Below are 21,226 nucleotides of genomic sequence, written 5' to 3' on the forward strand. Positions count from 1 at the left end.
GGGTTACCGCTGATGAACGCGGCACCCCTAGCGCGCACCTGCTCCTGTCTTTAAAGCTAGATAGGGTGGGGGGACATGGAGAAGGCGCCCCTCACAGGGCACAAAGACAGGTGCTTTTTATTTTTTCTGTCAAAATGTGTTCCGGCGCTTTGTGTAACGCTGGAGAATTTGTGAGGACGCTAAAATGTTCTGAGGCACAGGCCCTGAGGGATGCAGAATGTGTGTGTATGTGCTAGTGTGTGTGTGTGTGTGTGTGTGTGTGTGTGTGTGTATGTGCTAGCGTGTGTGTGGTAGAGTGGGGGGGGGGACTTGGAGGTGGAGAGCAGCATATGTCTTGCCACTCTTGGTAGACACCCCTCACCCCCCACTCCGTTCCTTGCTCTATAGATAGACTGCGATGCTGTTCTTTAGCCAACTAGCAGATAGCTCCCCCAGATCACTTTGCAGCAGATTCACCAGATTCCTTGGCACGGGATCAGATTAGGGAGAGACCAAAAAAATCCCTCCCTTAAATATGGAGCACTGCGATGCGAGCCTGTTTTTTGCGCATGGCTTTTGGTTGACCGGGGGCTTCGTGACCGTAAATCTTTTAATCGGAGGAAACTCCCTTACCACCTCGTGTGCACCCCAACTGCACACCCCCGGTTGTGTTTGTCTGAGGCAATGCACGCGGCCATCGGCAGAACCTCTGCAGCTGGGGGACGAAAAGAATAGATTTACAGTTCCTTATTTTAATGAGACAAGTTGGTGAAACTGATCAAATCACCAGCTGCTACATAGGCCACACCACCATATTGCTTTGACAAACAATACTTGTCAAAATTGTATCAAAGTTGTTTACAAATATATTTACTGTAAATACAGAAATATCTAATAAAATAATTCATTCAGAGTTCTAGCAATTGTGTATGAAAGAATTATAGTAATTTAGAATGAGGAAATAAGTTAGTTTGAAGTGGATGTTGTATTATTTTGTCAATATAAATGATGAAGCTTTCTTCATGACTGGGGTCACTGGGTTGTAGTACGCACCATGAGAATTCGTTAAAGGATTTTCTCTGTATAGGTGAAAGAGTTCAGTGCAAAATCCAAACTTCTTGGAAGCCGTGTATTGTGATCCTTTAGTTGAAATCGTACTGCTGTATTTAAACTTGCTTTAGTAGCGTCAGAGCTACTCATTTGTATCCTTTATTTGCTTAAATTATATACTTCACTCAGAGGATTTGCAAAGTTCTCTTTGCTGAGAAAAACTTAAAAGCAAACAAGCAAGAAATTCAATATGGATGTAGATGCGCAATTTGGCTCAATCTTTTTATGAAGCCTATTTTCATGTGTGGTAGTACTGTACAACTTGAGCTATGCAAAGAGCAACCTGAAATTACCAGTAATATGAAAGTGCAATTTCAGATGGCTCTCAGTCTGTACAGTTGAATGAGGAAGCTCTTCTTTACTAAAACGGTTAGTGGCTCAATCAAGGAAATGAGGGTCCTTGTTACCAAAGATAACACAATAAATTGCAGATCCAGTCCTGTATTTACTTGCATAAAATATTTGCTCTCTCTAGAAATGTGAAGAAAGGACTAGCACTCACCTGGTGCAGTTTTCAATTTTTTGGAAAGTTGTATTTTTTTTAGTTGGGCTCCGCACAGGGGCATTTCAGCTTTAATCATGGGAGGTTAAAGTGTCCAGCACTAACAACAGCTTCATGGGGTGAGCGCTGACCATCTTTCATTTCTTTTTTCTTTGGGGATCGCCATGGATATTGCCACCCTGAAATTTTGAGACTTTGAATCGTGAGGTGAGCATGTTTTGTCTTTGTTCGAGCTCTCTAGAGATCTCTACTGCTTTTGGGGGGAATTTGTCCGACATTTCTCCAGGTCTCCCCATGACTCATTTCTCTCAGTGGGAGCAGTGCGTATGAGCAGCTGTGGTGTTGCTGAATCCTGCTCCGACCCTGAGGGCAGGTCAACACCAGCCCCTCACACGCTAAATGGTTTAAGGTGGCAGTCAGTAAGTCAGCATGCTTCCTGCACATTGGCCTACTGCTTATATGTGTAGCTGAGCACAGTGCAACGGATTTGGTCTGTAAACTGTAATGGTGGTGATGTGGGGGGTTCTGGGCTCAGTCCAACTGGAACGTGTATTTAGTATCTTTCAGCAGTCAGGCTGTATAAAATGGGCCCAAGCAAGTTATTAAATCATTTCAGTCAGTTAAGCAAAAATAATAATGATGCTAAAACAACCCGAGTGCTCAGCAGTAAAGCTATTCCCTCCAGTGGTGCCGTCGTCCCTGCATTGAGGGGCTTCCTTCCAACACCACGCTAAAGCTAAACTAAAGTGGTTGTAAGGAACAGGCTCTGCGGGCCTGGCTAAGCGTCGAGATGCTGCCCCTGCTTTATTGAGCCGCTCAGGGGACATGTCAGGCTGTGAGGGCACGGCTCAAAGTGCAGCTGACAAGGTCAAACCGGTCTAATTCGCATCAGCGTTTTCCCTCACAGCCACGGTTTGATAGGCATGTGTTTGGTGATGCCTAGAGCAGTACTTTCGTAGTGGGACTACTGTAGAAGCACACCATTGATGAGAATTTCAGGTATTAGAAACTGGGTCTGTTGTCTATTGATCTGTCTTTATCTTGCACCAGCGAGGCGCATACCAGCATTCTGTTACAGGCGTGCTTGATTTGAGGTCCGTTGTGAAGCGTACCTGAAAGATGGATTGAGTGCGGGGAGTTTCTCCCCTCTGCTGGCCAGCTTCAGTTTGCTGCATGAGGTTTCTGCTGTGTTTAATGTATTAATGCTGCGCCGGGAGAGGGAACTCCAGGGCAAACCATGGCGACCGTCGCCTCTGATTAATGTGGCCCGTGAGCTGGCCAGGCAGGCCAGCCAGGAAAATGAAGGAAACACAAATCAATACTCCTCTCCCATAGCAGCGGTATTAAGTCATTGGTGGATTGCGTGATTCTGGTACAATCCTGCCTGCAGGACTGAGTCTGATTTCCATATTATTGCCTCACTGTATTTTTGGTCTGATGTCTATCCATTTTCTCTTGCTGAGAGTTGTAAGGGATTGTTCTGGAATGCAGAATATGACAGATACAGTAGTATTTAGATATACAGGCTCGCATTATAAAGTCTATATATCAGAGGACACTGATTAACAGCAATGCATGAGAATGTTGTCTGATCGACATTCGCTCCTTTCTCCCCCCTCGATAAATGAATGTGAAAAATTCCTTGGTATTCAGACTAATAGCATCTGCAGTAAGAGGTTTTGGGGTTTGTACATGTTGAGGGTGGTTTAGACCTCAGTGGGCCTGTCTCATTTAAATGCATGTGCTGGTACAGGAGTACGTGCGCTGCTCTGAAGTGCGGCTCCCCTGTTAGCGCAGAATCTCTCCAGATTTAATAATGCAGCTTGCTATTGTGCCGTAAAAGCAGCTCCTCTCATTTAGGAGCAAGATCAGCACATTCTGGCCTGTAGCAAATGAATAAAACCAACCTAAGCAATCCCCCCTGTAAATCAATACAATTACCAGACTTTGGAAATGACACAGATTTTTGCAAAGTGCTTGTGCACAGATTTTGCAGTTGCAGCGTGAGTATCTTTGCAATAACCACCTTGCCAAAGGGAACACGGCTTCGCTCCATATATACATGCAGGCTATGCAGAAGAGTGCTGCTGCTTACTGATCTGCAGCTGGAATGCCTTCCATCTTGTAGCCCTAACCATTTTAATGGTTAATTGCACGCTATTAACCACTTGTTGAGTTTCGATTCATTAACACAGAAAGACATAACTCAACAGTGATGCATTATCACATTAATAATGAACATGTTTGTTTGGAATCCTTCTCCCAGGTTCTGCCTGGTCATAGAGAAATCATTTGAAAAAACAAACAAACTGTATACCAGTATTTACACTCCAACCACGTAAAATGACACTTTTTAAATATATATTCATATATTTTATCTGTGCATTTTTATACTTTTTTGTCTGCGAAGCAAATGCCACTGTTAAGATTCCTTTGGCAGTCATCTTGTGTCGATATACCTGCTCTTACCTATTCAGAGTATACAGGCTTTATTTTCATCCTGTAGACAAGGCCAATATTAATTTTACACATGCTTGAATGATATCTTAGGTACTGATGGACTCCAATTAGACTACTGTAAACTTGTATAAACATGGATCTTTTTTATTACTGTAATAATGATTTTAAACTTTTAAAGTACCAATCTGCCCCCCTTTTTACAGTGAGAACCACACAATACAACACAAACAAAGATTATTCATGTTTATCAGTGCCCTTAACTGCAGACAGGTTTCTTAACATAATTCTTAACATTACTGCACAGGATAATCTTTCAGTTGTGTGAATATGGAAACTTTCACATGACCACTTTCAGTTTAGGTTATGATGAAATATCACAGAAAATGGAAACATGCAAATTATTGTCATTATTTATTTGTTTGGTGCATTTGATATGTTGTCTGTTTGTCTACAGATGGATATTTACAGGAGAAGGTGTGGTTGAGTGCCTTCCTCGACAGCTCAAACATTGAATTTGAACTTGGAACCCTGAAATTACAGCACAAATTGCTTTGCTTCTGTGTCACACATTTAAAGCACTGGGGACTTTTCACACTCTCTCCTGCTGTTTTCCTACAGCTGAATAACTTTTTTATATTTGAAATTCAATATCTGTGTACTAGCATTCATGGTCACGTAAGCAGCATCGTAAATTCTCGCTCAAAAAAAAATGCCTGCCAAATATCTGCTTTGTCATTGGTTCTTAAAAAATAATGAAGTAAACACCACACTGTAAGTACATTAGCCTGCAGAGTAGATGCTAGCTTGTATTACATCATTTAAAGTTTCACAGCATTTAAAGAACCAGCTCCCTAAGGAGAAACTTGGAAGGGGGCCTCTGACATAGCATGCTGTACTGAGATACCACACTGTCGGGCCTGCAGTTTTATTTATCACCAGTCACCAAAAAAGAATAAATAAAAAAGAGATAAAAGCAAAGCCTTGCATCTGTTATGATTTTTGGCCCTTGTGGTCCTCTTTTTTTGCTACCTGTGATTGTTTTCGATAGCATGGAATCCAAGCATAGTCTGAAATGAATGGAAAGCAAAGATGACATTCTAGTTTAAAATGCTAGTTGAATGCGGAGAGGAGACGTGAGTTATATGAAAAGCAGTGGTGGAATGCCACTTCTCCGCTCTGCTCTTTGGGAAATGGCAGGATTCTGATGAATAACTGAGCAGAGGCAGAACACTGAAGCTAAGATGCTTTCATGCTGCTTTCCCAGTTCCATGTTTTCTCTTTTATCTTGCATTAAAAAAAGGGATCTCCTGTGAAGGTTATGTCTATTCGATGCAGGCAGAACTGTCTCTAAGGTCGGGTTCACCCCATTAGAGATCTGAGACCATTTGAAAAGGAACCATCGGACCCAAGCAGTGTTGTCATTTAAGGCCTTAATTTAGTGTAGATGATACACACGCACTGCAACAGCAACAGGGGTTCTTGCTGCTTGGAAATGAGCATATTTCTGAAATTGCTGTTTTACAAAGATAACTCTTTTTTTTTAACTTTACACCAAAACTTTAAGTTATGGTTAAAATTATGAGTTAAGAATAACGGGGGCCTTTGCAGACCTGAAGTAATGCTGCATGCCAGTAGTGACTTTCCTAAATGTAATGCTTCACTTCTGTGAATGTGCTTATCGGGAAGATGCATTAATCACAGCATTCGGTCAACATCAGGTGACTGTAAAATGATCAAAGCATTGATGGACGAAACTGATACATCATTGCAGAAACGATTGCTTTCTCTAGGAGGGGAGTTACCATGCAATCACAACTTGTCATTTTGCCCTCACAGCTTTGACTCCAGATGAGTAATTACCCAGGTCACAGACCCTGCTTTCCTTTCCTTCACAGGATTGAGTGGGTGGACGGAATGAAACGTCTGCATCTTGCTACAACAGAAAAGTGTGATGCAGTGAGAAATGAACATCTATCCCTAAAACCATTCAGCAGATCAATGCCAATGATACAAATGTGATCAGTGCGGCTATATCAGCAAGACGCACAAGTTACAAAATTGCCTCGTACCTTTCAGAGTTGGCATCCCCTGGAGTCAGCATGATTTAAGTAGGGTGTTCACTTTCGGGAGTTGGAAATAAGATGCACGCTCGCTTCTCTCCGACCTTTCTTTCCACAGCGAGGGAGCTGTCAGCGTCTGCTCGGGAGAACACGCTGAACATTTAGATGTGCACATGCACGGGCTCTGTTGGAGTAAACCAGATATGACAATTTACACCTCATCCCCATTTGTGGCGTTCTTTATTGAAAAGCATCATAACTGACGTTTGCTTGCAAGTATGAAGACGGTCACAGGGGGTGACGCTCTGCGGTTTGGTAAAATATTGAAATATGCAGCCATTGAATACAGTGGTGAAGATGGCAAGCCTTTGAGATGGTGTGGAATTTTAACATTAATTGCAGAGGGTCCTTCTCCTTGAGGTGAGGTAGAGGCCTGTGCATCAGTGCAAAGCATTACATATTCAAGGAACCTCAAGTGTGAACCTTTAGTATTCACAATGGCATCTGTTAAAGCCTTTCAAACTGTACTTCAGTGAAGATAAGTGTACATGCAAACAAAATACAAACATCTTCCAGGCTGACACAGCTCCTTGGTTGCTACTGCAAGTTTGAGTTTTCCCTACCTAGGGTGTGAGGAGCGCATGTGGTCCTTACCCTAGCACTACTTCCTCAGACTGATCAAGGTAATAACATTTACATGTTATTAACATATATTTCGTTAAAATAAACATTTACATTAAACACATTTTAGAATGACATTTACAAACTTAAGGAAATTCAGTTTAAGAAGCTAGCTCTGTGTAGCTACAGTTATATGCCAGCTTTCTATCCACAGGCACTGATGTTAACCACCTTTTTGTCAGGGTCATAGCTTGAGTGGCCATGGTCTGATGATCTATCTGTGTGCAGATGTATCCACCCCAGATGTACTTTTTACTTTAAAAATCATTTTTGAGAGTTCTGAGAGGTGAAGAATGCACACTTTCTTTAAAAACATGCAGTTGATATTTGACCAATTTATTTTCAACATCACAAACAGAAACATTATCTCAAAAATATGCTTTCAGAGTGCTGATTGTACTGTCTTTTAGTATGTGCCAGAATCATTCAGATAGCATTGTATCTAAAGAGCTTTAAAAATAATGAATTTCTTCAGTGTGTCTCCAAATCATGTCTGTAGGACATTGGGGAAGGGAAAGTGCTCTGACTGTATGCACGATTCCCTGTGAGTTAAACCTTCCTAAAGCAAACTGTAACTGCTGTCCCTAATGAAAGCTACTCAACTCACTTCTGGCTATTTCCTTTTAAAACTGAGCACTTCAATCCATTTTTTTTCAGCTTCAGCTTTTATGTAATTTATGTGTGGATAACAGGCCCCAAGGACTTTCAGTCAGACACTGGAGGGACCATCACAAGATAAGATTATTAGATTGTTCAATTAGTGGAGCAGGAGGAAAACATACATTAGAAGCAATTAAGTAATGCAGTCATGCTTTACCTACACACATGGCACCAAGGGCAGAATGTCATGAATTTCATATTTTAAAAGAACCCCAAACCAGTTGCCCCAAAATAACAGTGCACTTAAATTGGACTTACAGTAAAGCATATCTTCAGTTCCCTGCAAGTCTTCCCTGCAAACGTCTGTCATTGTGATTTCTGTATTTGTCTGTTTTAATTGTTTTTCTTTAATGTATTTGTAATGAAACTGAAGTGATTTTGTTAAAATCAAAATAACACGGTCATGCGAAAAAAATCTCCTCACAGAAAATGATACCTACAGAGTAGACAGAGTGCATAATTATTTAATTAAGTGAAATATGAGCGTGAGACATTTGCTGTCTAGGATTTTTTTTGCCATTGTAGCTCAAGGTACTGCAGGCTGTATTCATGTTAGAATATAACAACAGGCGAAGTACCTTTGTGCAGATATTTGTACAACATATACAATTCATGCATACGTAAACACTTTACACATATCAAACAAATTGAATCAAAGACATTTAGCATATTATATCAGACACAACAGCTGCATCATATCAATTTAATATGTTTCACACAACAATAAGGGTAAGGTTGTATAAGCCTGGACCTTGCATGTGTTATGTAGGGCTCCATGACTGTAGGTTACTGTAGGTTAGGACCTCTGTTACCCAACATGCATCCCCACGGCATTTCCTGAGTGTGCTTTCCATGATGCTGGAATGGTGAAGGTCTGGAAAGGGCCGACTGAGGAGATTAAAAGAGAGTACATTGTGGTGTAAGAGCAGAAGATGGAGTAATGGGTATTTGTTTGCTGAGTGAATGACCGAAGCCTTCCCATTAACCTAGAGCTGAGGAGTTTAAGTCCAAGACTGCTCACTGTGTGAGTGGAATGACCAGGAGAGTTGTAGGCTCTGAGACTGTGAACAGTACACTTGCATGCCTGTTTTAAGAGGTGCTGCTCTGTGGCCTTACGTGAGGAAACACTGTAGTGTGCTGTAACCCTGTCCCCTCTCAGTAACCTCTCGTTGTCACCTGGCAGGATGATGAAGTGGTGCTGCAGTGTGTTGCCAGCATCCAGAAGGAGAATCGCAAGTTCTGCCTGACGGCGGAGGGACTCGGCAATCGACTGTGCTACCTGGAGCCCACATCAGAGGCGAAGGTAGGCAAAGCAAACCAGGTTTGATTGGTCACTGCCCAAACAAGTGCTGACATAGAAGATAGTGTCAAATTTACAGGTTAGTTACACCAGTTTGCCCCCTAATTCAAAGCATACACTGACCAGTGTGGTATTCTTTTGTTGTTCCTTTTTTTCCTTAATTTCTACATACAAGGAGACATCAGCGCATTTCTTGATGAGTTCCGCGAAACCATTGTGCAGAAAAGAAACAGCCTCTGACTTATAAACCTGAACCAGCCCCAACCACAACTGTGTGCAGTTGTTTGTCACCCCAGGAATGTCAGTTAGCGCATCAGTTAAGACTTCTTAATCCAAAACATAATCCTTTTAATTAAGTGCAGGCTTAAGAAGCAAGAAGGGGATGTGTTTTGAGGCTAAATTTAAGTCTTTACAGTGTCTCCTCTTTGCTGTGCAGAGTGAGTGGCGAGAGAGAGAATCCCAAGTGAAGCACCATGGCAACCGCAAGCTCTCAGAACTCAACCCTGTTGCTTAAATCCATCTGAGAGTAACCACGAGCAGGCAGAAAGGAGTGGGAGAGATAATGAATCACATCACAGAATCGAGGAAAAATCCCAAACTGTCCAAAGATACCACATTTTCACCTGCCCTTGGAAACGATTGCCTCCTTGCGTTTGCAGTTCCAACATTCGTTTGATAACACTTCATGTTTATGGATTGACATATTGTTCAATTTAACACTATTTAATTGACGGCGCTTTCATGTTCCAAGCTGTTCTATTGTAAAAATTCATACTGGTGGATGGATTCTCTGCAGATATATTTTATATCATCTAACATAAATGTAACTATATGTAAATTTATCCAATTTGAATACTAGCTGTTCTCAGTTTGCATAAGCAGTCAGTCAATTAGATTGTGCAGTATTGTCCCTTGTGAAGTTTAGATATACATGCTATTTATTCAGAGTCCCTTGAGAATAAACACCGAATCTGTGGAAACGCACACAATGTTGCAGTGCTGCAGATATCTAACCGACAGTTTACAAATCTGAGCGAAACAGATATTCTTCATCCTGGCGTACACCAATTAACAGCCCTTCGTTAACCTCACATTATTGTGTTCCCCTTGCAGCGACTGTTGACAGCGGGACGTAATTGGATTTTCTGCATTGATTGTTCTTTTAATCATAATCCATTACCATTGTCTTGAATTAATTTTTGCGCGGCTCAGATGCAAAGTGAGCACAGACACACCAGACCCAAACAAAAATGAGGGATAGAGGAGTGATTTATGTCTGCGCGTGACAGAGGCTTCCTCTCCGCCCATGCTCTCGGCCAGAAGGCATGGGGACGAATCAAAGGCTGCTCCCTATCAGACGGTAATTAAAGTGGACAGAGATGATTTATAGCCCTTTTGTGTGCCACTTCGTCTTCATTGCCGTTTATATTTGTATGAAAATGCAAGGTTCCATAGGGAGCTTTGGCCAAGTGATTGGATCTGTGATTGGAGAAAGAAATAGGTGGAGGTACCCTGATGCCATTACTTGTGTGTCCGTTTGAGTCACGAGACAGTCGTACCGAGGGCTCTCCTGGTGGAGAGCGTGCACTTAGGGAATGGGCTGTGTGTTGTGCAGAATGAGGCAGAGTCACGCACCTTAAGGTGTGGACCTGCAGTGCAATCTGGGGAGCTGTATACGCTTGTTCACTTTCAGGCACTCGCTCCCAGGGCCTCTGAATCTGCTTATCGGGGTGGGTCGGAAATCACTGGGTCCTGAAAGGAAACCGGCAGCGGGGTGATGTATTAACAGGGTTGGGGAGTAACGGAATACATGTAACGGCATTACGTATTTAAAATACAAAATGTGAGTAGCTGTATTCCGTTAGTTACCATTTAAATTGATGGTAATCGAATTACAGTTACATTTTAAAAATATTTATATTGCTGAAGGATTTACATTTTTTTCATTTAATTTCATGTATTTTTTTATTTAATATTTATTCAGTTGGAAAATCTATCCAATGATAGGCATCTCCATATGCCCCTCACAAAAAAAAAAAAAGATGAAAAAAGAGCACAGCCTGCCTGACTCACAAGGAGAGTGAGACAGAAAGCAACCAACGTAACGTGTTTATGTCATGGAAATACCAGGACCATTTTTCTTTCAAATTTGACAAAGGTTGCAACATAAGAGTACAATGCAAGCTGTGTTTTCCAGCAACCAAACTGCTATCCGCTTCAAAAGAGTCAACCTCTAACCTGAAGAAGCATCTTGAAGTAAGTTCTCTTTTTCATTATTTAAGATAATATTGATCGCTAGCTAGCTATCTTACATAGTTTGGCTGCACTGCATTAGCTATTCAGCTAGCTAGTAGGCTAGTAGATATAGTATTAAAGCTAACTAGCTAACAAGTAGATACAGTGACAAAACAAGTGAAATTTCAAATGCTCAAAACTGTGAGTACTCCAACAATTTTACACTATGCATATTTTATGTATTGCACTAAAAAATCACTCAAGTGAAGCTATTCCGATTTTGACATCACTTGGACATAGTTCGTGAGAACCACCAAACCAGTATATGCCACATTCACACTTTTACTTACATACTTTTAAAAATTAAAAACACATACTGTGTACTTAGATTACATTATATACCTTGAGTAATCTAACAGAATAAGTATCAAATTACATTTTAGGGCAAGTATTCTGTAATCTGTAGTGGAATAATACATATTAAAAGTAACCCTACCAACCCTGTATATTAACAACCTGCTGGAGGGGAACACCTGGGACCTGAGCCTTTCAGCATGGTTCTGTTCGATGTGGGACCTTGTGGCAGTCAGGAAATTACCTCTCCAAACAAATGGGGCTTTTTTTATCTCAACATAAGGGTAGATATAAGAGTCTTCTCTTCTGCTGCCTTAGACAGAAAAGAGAACAGATATACAAGTCAGCTTTATCACCCTGTGCAGACAAATTCTGTCTCTTTAGTAATCCTGCCTATGTAATGTTTCCCATGTTAGGAAGCCAGTTCAAATATCAAGGTTGTTGACATTTCAGAACCCTTGACAACCTTGCACTCAGATCCTATGATATAGTATGATATAGTATGATATAATGATTTAAATGGTGGTTTAGGGGTGGGTGATGCCCAGCGTGTTTACAGAGTTTGGCCTGCACACTCATCACTTCTTCTCTGGTGATAAAACAGACAGGAGCATGCAAGCAAAGCAGCGGTAAGCTGGGCTCCTCCCATCCGTGCCCCTGCTGAATGAGGACATGTCCCCGCCCCCCGCGCTGCCTGCACCCACATCCAGCTCCCATCTCGTTATGTCCTCCCCCTCCCGCTGACAGTCCCCACCCTCTTCACCCAGGTCCACCCTGCTAGTGTTTCGCACCATTCCTGAGGGGTCGCAGGTCACAGGTCACCAGTGCCTCGGGGGGGGGGGGGGGGGGGGGGGGGGGGCTTGGGTTGGAAGTGCTGTGTTGGAGGTGGCGTTGGTTGAGGTCCTTAATTTGTTTCTTCACACGCACTGGGAGAGCCTGGTGAGGGATAAATATTTCCAAAAAAGAGTTACAGCCAACATTCAAAGAGGTCACACTTCTGGGACCTTTTATGAAGGAATGGCAGCATTGAGTATGGGACCTCTGCCTGTGTATTTAAAGGGAAATCCTTTGGAGAAGCTGGGAGGGGAGCTGGGGGCAAAACGCAGGGGGTAGTGCCCTTCTTTCACTAGGCCATGCATGGATGGCAAACTAGGAGGGGGCGGCAGACGTCGACCCAGGCTGGGGAGAGGGAGGTACCGTAATTTGATCTCGGAGGTTTTGGAGAGCAGAGGAAATATGCCAGCAATTAAAAAAGTTGGAGTGCATAGTGATAAGGGCCAAGGAAAAGAATTAATGAACCTAATTAGGACCAAGCCCACTGCAGGGTTTCCACCTCTGACAGCCGCACAGGATTAACGGCCTCCCTCTCATCTCAGACCGATAATTAAAGAAACAAAAAGGCCAGAGAAAAACAGAACGAAGACATTAGCTGGGGGGAAACCCCCTAAAGCTGGCTTTGTTTCAGGACCTATGTACTTCTTTCATATTTTAAAGGTCTAATTACTCTGGACAGTAGTGCTTACATTCAGTAAGAAGGTACCCTTTCATCCAAATATCCTCCTCTTAAGGAAGCATCTTCTTTGAAATGCATAATGAAAGAGCAGCCAGGCATTTTGCATTGTGGAAGCTGTAGATTTGACATGAGTTTTGACATGGCCACGCATGTCACTCCTGTAGCCTGGCTTTGAACCTGTGTCCTGAGGTGCCTTATTTCCAGTGCCGGGTTCATGACACATGCCACCATGCATTACATCACAGTCATTGTGCTGGAAATATCCCACTGTCTGTCGAGAGCGGACATGCTCTTGATATCATGTTTCACCACTGTTTAATGGCTGGATCAGTAAATTGCAAAAGGGTGCACAGTGGCGTTTTCCCAGGCAGACCACACAAATTTGTGCATCGTCTGTATGTTAGGAATGCATGCCGACCCAAGGTGTGAATACAAAGCTAATTTGTGTATTTCATCACAAAAGCCACTCCAGGTGAAAATCATAAGTAAACCAGTCTCTTGTAAAATGGATTAAAATGGATTTAGCACACTCAGCTTGATTGAGACACATCTGTTGGAAAAAAATTTGTTAGAAAAAAGTGCCATTTGCCATTTCTGTCTTGGTGGTTTATGAGCATAAAGCACCAGGGGAAATGAGGGCAGCTCAAGTTTTTGGAACTAGCACACTAGTAAATTGATCCACTTAGGTACAGTTTACTTCTTTGTACTTTAAAAAGGGGGACAGTTCACTTTGGTTTGCGTCATTTGTCTTATTACCAGTCACTGTTTCCTACTTTGCCTCAAACTGTCAGCCTGCAGCACTGTCCTCTTTGGCTGGCGGCCCACCTTTTAGACCCCTGAACATTTTTTCTTTTACAGTCTTCCATCTGGCCCCTTTTATCCAGGTGTTCTGCATCCCCGTTGCCTTTGCAGTGGTGCAGCTAGATTATGATAGCAATGCTCATTACAGTCAGCTTTATTCATGAAAATTGCTGACATAAGATTCAGTGGCATGTAGTGCAGTGTTAAAAACACTGGGACTGAAGCATTCCTACACTAATGCTGTTAAAATGCTCAAAAAATCCACTTGTAAGAGTCACTATGGGCCCGCTCACAACATGTAATATGATATTCAGCTAAGTGCAGTGGCACATAATAAGAGACAAAGGTGTTTAGAATTTTAATACAGTTGGACGCTTATCTCGCGCTAATTACCAAAGCACATAGACATACCACATTACTTTGTAGTCAAGACAGTACCAGTTATCACTGAAACACAGAAAATAAATAAGGTGAGTCAAATTGTTATTACATATTTGAATTAGTTAAGGGTATTGGTTGCATCATTGCATTATTCATGTGACTTTCAGGTAATTAAAAGTCATATTATTAGGGTATCTTCATTTTATTTGTTTATATATTTGTTTTATTTATTTATTTGTATAAAATACTGTATATTCTTACACATTTTGTTCTATGTCTGAAGGCCTTAGCCAAAGATAATTGAGAAAATATAAACATCATTCATTTGTCATTCCTTGTTTAGGAGTCATCAACTTCTTAGATTTAAATTGACCTACTCTGTGATTCACATGAGTGGTTTGCAGTATATCTCAGTGGAGGTGCCCATTTGATTTAAATTGTTAGAATGCTGCCCACTTAGGGATGTGGTTGGGATTGCATGTCCCTCTTGCATTATGGGATCAGAGATTACCAGGCAGGCAGTGCAGAGGCTCGGAATGAAATTACGCAGTCAGCACATGGTAGTTAAAGATAGGACTCCTAATTAAAACATCCATCTTGCTAGTTCCAGTAAGTAATTCCTGGGTTATCTGATTAATTTATGCTGACATGCCACATTTTACATGACTCAGGTAGAATTTGAATCAATCAATACGTTTATATGAAATGGATAAGAACAGGTGTAAGGGTACAGTGGTCAGGAAGGGCAGCGTTTCATCACTGTTTATGACGCGTTAAGGATGTTAGCCACAGGATCATCTATATACAATATTGGCCTGTTGTAGGCACTTTAATCTTGGTGAAATATCCACTTCGGGAATGAATATGGTGCTGAGGAGGCAGTGGCAAGCTGCGACACCCCCAGCTCTGTCTCCTCTCCTGTTAGCTGCTGAAAAGTTGCCCTCATCAGAGACTGCTGAGTATGGATATTTTGCTCTTTTCTGTCATACACTAAAAACATATTTCATGTGGCTGTATGAATATTTGATCCAAACAACCCTTTGATTTAAACAAAAGTGAGAACAAAAAAAAAAAAAGCCGAAAGCGGCGAGCGATCTGAGCATGACAGCAACTGTTTTCTCCTTGACCTTGAGTTGTCACAAGGCTTTCCTGAACAGACTGCTTTGCTAACTGGTATATTCCTGTGTTTGGTTCCTCTTGCCAACACATGTATTCACCACCCGGGAGGTAAGTGGGATGATGAGGATTCATGTATCCTTGTAAACAGCCTAACGAATATGGTTCTGATGTGGCGGAAAGAACTGTGGAAACTTTTGAATATTTTTGCTTGCATTGGAACTTTTTGAGAGTATAAATTTATTGCATCACTTTCTACAAATACATAGGGCATGCATAAAGCCTACATAAGCTTGGCATAATGGCTGCATTAAGCATCCGTAATACATTGTGCATGACACATGATAAATTTATCACATCATGTAATGTATAATGTGACCATTTACTGTTTTTGCTCAGTATTTTACCAATGTTATGTTTATAAAAATGGAGCAAACATTTTTACAAGATTATTTGGAAATGTTTAAGGATATGTGTGACATCTGACAAAATCACAGCCACATAACATATAAAATGTAACACAAGGTATAAAGGATATAAAACATGATGACAACTAAACTACATGTTTCTTAAATGTAGTTTGTGTGCGCATACAGAGCCCTTTTCTACAGCACTGCTGGGAGTCCTCAGGTTTAGTGAGCATACTGACACAAAGGTAGCAGTGAATGTCTTTTTTCTGCTAAGTCAAAACATTTTACTGTCTTGTTGATCTAAGAATTAAGCCATTGTATACTGAATGTTGCCTGCTGAGTGGTTATGAAAGATGTACAGTATACCTACAGTGAGTACAGCAGCTTGTGAGCCTTCTCCAAGGTTTCCTGGCAAACGTAATGGATTTTTATCCTCTGCAGGAAGCTGGCCACTGCAGTGCCTAATTAGTAATGACTGTGATTATTTTGTTGATGCCTCCCCCCTCCACGAATTGTGACAATTTGGAGACCTGATGGATACAAACCTGCAGCTCTGCGGGATTTTACTGCAAGGGATGAACACTGCAGTGAACTGCACTTTCAGTTCCCTGATGTGTGATCTCCCTTCCCCTCTCTCTCTCTCTCTCTCTCTCTGTCTCTCTTTCTCCCTCCTTCTCTGCAGTTTGACTTAGTTTGGTCTATTAAAAAGCACATGATACACATGAACACTAAACAGATTATTGGTCAATTGAGTCATGGGTAAGGAAAACAAGGGGCAGGAGGCAGCTTTGTCTTGTACGTCCATAAACACCTGAGCTTCTTCCTCTCCCTCTCCCTCTCCCTGTCTCCTGTAGTATGTTCCTCCAGACCTGTGCATCTGTAACTTTGTGCTGGAGCAGTCCCTGTCTGTGCGTGCCCTGCAGGAGATGCTGGCCAAAACGGGACAGAACAGTGAAGGAGTAAGTACAGTGCCACAGTCTCGCCTCCCCATATAAATACATAAGGTACTGCCGTTAAAATACGGTACATTTCATCAGACAGCAGATTTTACAAGATTGGTCTCACTCTATCTGTAATGTTAAATGTTAATGTGTAGTTCTTGCTTTGAATGTGTGTTTCTGCATTTGGTCACATGATATTTAGTATACATAAAATAATAAAATAATAAAAATAATGTTTATTTGATTAGTGTGTCAAAGTTCTGCTGTGATAATGCTATGGCAGCCTCAACTTCCCTTCCAAGGCAATCCTAAGAAAATGTTTCTTTACTGGCTGTATGCCAGAAAATGCAGAAACAAAAATATAAATGCATTATTTGGTAATGACTAGGGTCAGAATGATAAATTGCTTAAAGGTCATAGGAAAACACAAGGACATTGCCTCTGATTCTCTCTGCCTTTCTGTGAGTGTTGCTGTCCTGCGCTGTGTTGCTTGTTTTCTGGCTGTATGGAGAACATTGTAAAGGCAGTGTGTCAGTTCTAGAGTAGGACTGCTTGCTTACTGCTTGGGGTATATAGGTACATGCTGGAACACAACCACCAGGGCAGAGCAACAAAGCTTGACCCAGGATATACATGGCAGGGGACAATAATTTTCCCTAAGCTTCCTTAAACTACTGTATGTAAGTTCATGAGATGCAAAATCTCGGTAAAGTATTAGAAAGCTATAGATGACCTGAGAATAATGTTAAGCAACCACAGGTTAAATGTTGAGGGAATAATAGTATGATGTTACTTTCAAATGAAAAACGATTTGACTTTCTGCTGTTTCTGTAAATATGCTATATCTGCCATAAACTAAATGTGAACTACTTACACTCATTTGCTAATTGATGGGTGTTTCGGACATATGTGAAATGCATACATAATGGTATAGACAGTTATTATGCTACTGCTTTATGACATCTACATATCACATTACCATCTATAATTACACTTTATTTCAACGGTCAACCCTCACACTTCGTCTGTACCTGAATGTAATTTAAATACATTGGATGATTTGGAATCTGATAGTCAAAGAAAGCACTCTTTGATACCTGAAATGGAATACATTTTCATTTATTCATTTCTCAGCAGGTTTTGGTCATGCCAGGACAAAGCTGTTCTGCAAAAACACAAAACAACAAATTACAGAGTTTGGTTTTTTTTGCTTACCCCCAACAAAAAAAAGCAGTTTGATGAGTCAGGTAGGAAGAGTGTGAGGAGTCACAGCTGTATAATAATGTGAAGTGAATCATTGTCAGGACATTGTTGAGATTTCACATTTTTTTTAGAATTTAATATTGTCCTCAATCTCACCATTGATTCATTTGGTCCTCCATGTTGCTGTTCTAACAAAAACAACTGACTATTTTGTTCTGCACCCATGATGCAGCAGAGCAGTAATTGTTTCATTTTTGTCTTGCTATTTCATTTTTATACCATAAATATCATACCATAAAATACCATAATATCATATTTCATACCTTTTTTCAACATTGCCAGCCTCACGACCTCAACCAATGGGTATGTTCTCTGTTTATGCAACACTCCTAATATTTTAAAATGCGTGCAAGCTTTCTTAACACAACAGATCATTGTGCCAACTTTCACTTGAAAGTGTTGGGTGCCGACACTGTGTAAACAAGACAGCAGTGTAACTGTCTTGAAAGCAAACGTATTATCTTATTATGCTTATAAGTTTAAATAACGTAGCATTTAAGCTTCAGTTTCTTTCCCAGCGTCTTGTTCATTTAGAAATCCTGTGGACATGTCACAGGTATCTAAAAATAGGTGTTTTTGACTTTTATCAAGCTTAGCATAATTGCAAATCCAGAAGTCCACAGTCTGACATTTGGAGAGAAGAGAAAAGGGTGCTTAAATTAATGAAATATTTGAAGCATCCATTGCTAATGTGAGTGAGTCAACCAACCTTTCTGTAGCCTGCTTATGTCTCCAGCCATGAATGGAATTCTTAGATAAATGTACTTGTCAAAGCTGGCACCCTGAATTGTGCTCTGGAATGCCAGCAGAGCATAATTAAAACATTCAGATCCATTGGTTATACCACATCTGGCTGAATAGGAATGGTCACTTACACGGAGTCCATACGAAGCAGAGGCACAGAGGGCCTCAATTAGGATTAACTTGCTTTTGTTGTCCGGCACAACACTTTCAAGTGAAGCTGCCTAAACCCAATCTGCTTCAGGCCATGTCTCCTGCTGTTCTCACCCTGCTACCAAGACCTGCTGCAGCATCTTGCGCTGTAACTTCAACTGTGACAGAAAGGGAGTGGTGGGATTTGACCAATGAATAACAAACAGCTCCGACTAATCAGACTACACTGAACCCGAAAGCTTGCAGAATACCTGTGTGACACAGTGGGGTGTCTGTTAGTTGTTATTGTTTGTGATCTAATGACTTCTTTCTGGAGATATCCCTGTTCTTCTTTGTTTTGTCTCTTTAACGATACTGTGGGGATCGCCCGCAGATCCGGAGAACTGCTGTAGGAAACTCAATACGCTCGGCAGCTGCATAACTCAAAGGCTGTTTTGGACATGGTGTAAACTCAGTGGGTTTTTTTTCCTGTCTGTTGAATGTTATGTGATGATTTCTTTCTTTTCTCTTCATGTTCTTTGATTTCTAACCTTTTGAAATTTCAAATGTACCAAGGAGGAGGAAATGTTCTGGAATCTCACATGGTTCTGGAATCAAGGCTTTCTGTTGTTGAGCAGAGCTGGCTGCGTTTGAAGCTTGTCTTTTCAGTGTTGGCAGAATGTTTGGGTGGCAGAACGCACTGCCGAAGCCAACATAGGCATCGTGTGTGGCTCCCCCTAGAGGAGGGAGCTGGAGTATTATTGCCATGCCTGTCCATTCTCTTGCGCCTCGTTACTAGCCCCGTTACTATGTCTCCCTGTTTTTTCTTTTTTGTGCTCTGGACTTCAGGCTTGCACCACTTTGTAGTTCAAAATGTAACAAGGAGTGCTTGTAAATCCTGCTGCCCACTGCAGTTACAAAGCCCATTTTCAAGGATTATTTGAGGTCAAATGTTATTTTGAGGTTCAGCAATTGCTTGGCCACGTTACAGCCAGAGCTCTGAAAATGAATTTGGCACAAAGATGTCCCCCGAACAGCTTTGACAAACGCCCATGATGAATGTGCGATTCCACGATTTCGAAGAAGGCCTCGGGCAAAGGTCGGCAATAACGAGGGATCACTGAGATTTAAATCAGCTAACGCTGATGACCTCGAGCAGGACGTGGCGCGCGACGGTTTCTCTCTTTTGGCCGGCCTGCCAGCCTGCCGGTCCTCCCGCAGAGGAGCCCCCCGTGGAACCGCTCGCGGTCGGGGCCCGAAAAGCAGGGGGAAGCCGCTGAGCAGTAAAAGGTCACAGCTCTTGATTTGATGTCAGCGTGTCATCTCCAGGCAACAGCTGGAGACAAGATACGGTTTTCGCTTTTCTTTGATCAAACGCCCCTTGCCTTTTTAGTCCTCGTGGTGGGCCACGCTGGGAATATGAAGCTACAGTTGGACGCAGCGTTGGAACCGGGGCGAGGCTAGGGCCAGCGTTATGTTTAGCACAAAGCCCTGTGTCTAACTCCCACGCGTGTGACAGTTACCATGCTAATGAACAGAGCTTGAGGGTGTTCTCTCTGGAAGCAAAAATCACTTCATACACAAAGTGGTTGCCTGTAAATGTAATTCATGGCAACTGGACTAAAGAAGTGCACAGCATACGCAGAAATGACAGTGAAGCTAGTCATATATTTTATGACTTAGGGATATAAGAATTATAGGAGAACATTCAGTGTGTCAGAACGTCTGTGAATTAACATGACCATCTGTTCAAGCCCATTGCACCCTATTTCAAGCTGACGTCAAGTTTGATCTCAATATGGTAATTTCACCTGCAAAGATGGTGGGTACTCTGGCCATTACAGCTGCTGGATTGATTGACATTCAAGAGGAAATGGTTTCAGCGGCTGAAAACTCACACTGGACTACAGTGTACACAGCGAATGGTCTGGAGTTATCCATTTTCCTAAATCTACCCTACATCTACTTACAAAGTGAATCTGTAATGTTCACCATAAAGCTAACCGTTACAAAATACTCACAAGTATCCTTCTCTCTTACCTTAATGCTTCCTAGAGGCTCATGAGAAAGGTGAGTATAGATGACTCTCTAAACTAATGTGCACTGTAACACAAGGTGTGGGCCTAAATGTGATGCATACTACCCACTTTTACAAATCACTTGATTTTTGTTGAAGTGACATTTTATCACTCTTCCTTTTTGCACCTTTTGACAATGTCGTGAGATCTGTAACCTTTTTTTTTTTTTTTTGCTCTCGCCAACAAAGTAATAATAACCAAGGGCTCTCATTTCCTCATCGACGGTACTGTGATGAAATTTTTCCCGTTCGGGCGACGAACGGGGGATCTCTCCTAACCAAAGGTGGTGGTGCATGCGATCAGTGGTTTGAACTGAATAAAAACAAATGACTTGAAAGTGAGTAGATGACAGCCTGTCCTCCTCGGGACCTCAGAGTCACTACTGTTCCCATGCTCGGTGTGACGTGATGTGCGCGCGGGGGGGGGGGTTTCCCTCAGACTTTTGAGAGGGGAGGATGGTGGTCTGGGTGTGAAAGTGCAGACTCTGATAACGGTGTGCTGTGTTCGCA

At 41.8% G+C, this 21,226-nt stretch overlaps 1 protein-coding gene across 12 annotated transcripts in view; it reads left to right on the forward strand.

Annotated features, from left to right (window-relative positions):
* The window catches only part of LOC118786578 (ryanodine receptor 3-like), a 127,563-nt gene that overhangs the window by 14,900 nt on the left and 91,437 nt on the right, over window positions 1–21,226 (forward strand). For 7 of the 12 annotated variants that reach the window (XM_036541717.1, XM_036541722.1, XM_036541718.1 and 4 more), the window contains exons 2-5: window positions 8,636–8,755; window positions 16,417–16,521; window positions 18,049–18,069; window positions 20,695–20,709. In XM_036541717.1, the coding sequence (XP_036397610.1) occupies window positions 8,636–8,755; window positions 16,417–16,521; window positions 18,049–18,069; window positions 20,695–20,709 (261 nt within the window). The remainder of the gene's footprint in view (window positions 1–8,635; window positions 8,756–16,416; window positions 16,522–18,048; window positions 18,070–20,694; window positions 20,710–21,226) is intronic. The other 5 variants (XM_036541724.1, XM_036541725.1, XM_036541727.1 and 2 more) reach the window with 2 other exon arrangements.

This window comes from Megalops cyprinoides, chromosome 12 (genome assembly GCF_013368585.1).
Source record: "Megalops cyprinoides isolate fMegCyp1 chromosome 12, fMegCyp1.pri, whole genome shotgun sequence".
In the NCBI taxonomy this organism is placed as follows: domain Eukaryota; kingdom Metazoa; phylum Chordata; class Actinopteri; order Elopiformes; family Megalopidae; genus Megalops; species Megalops cyprinoides.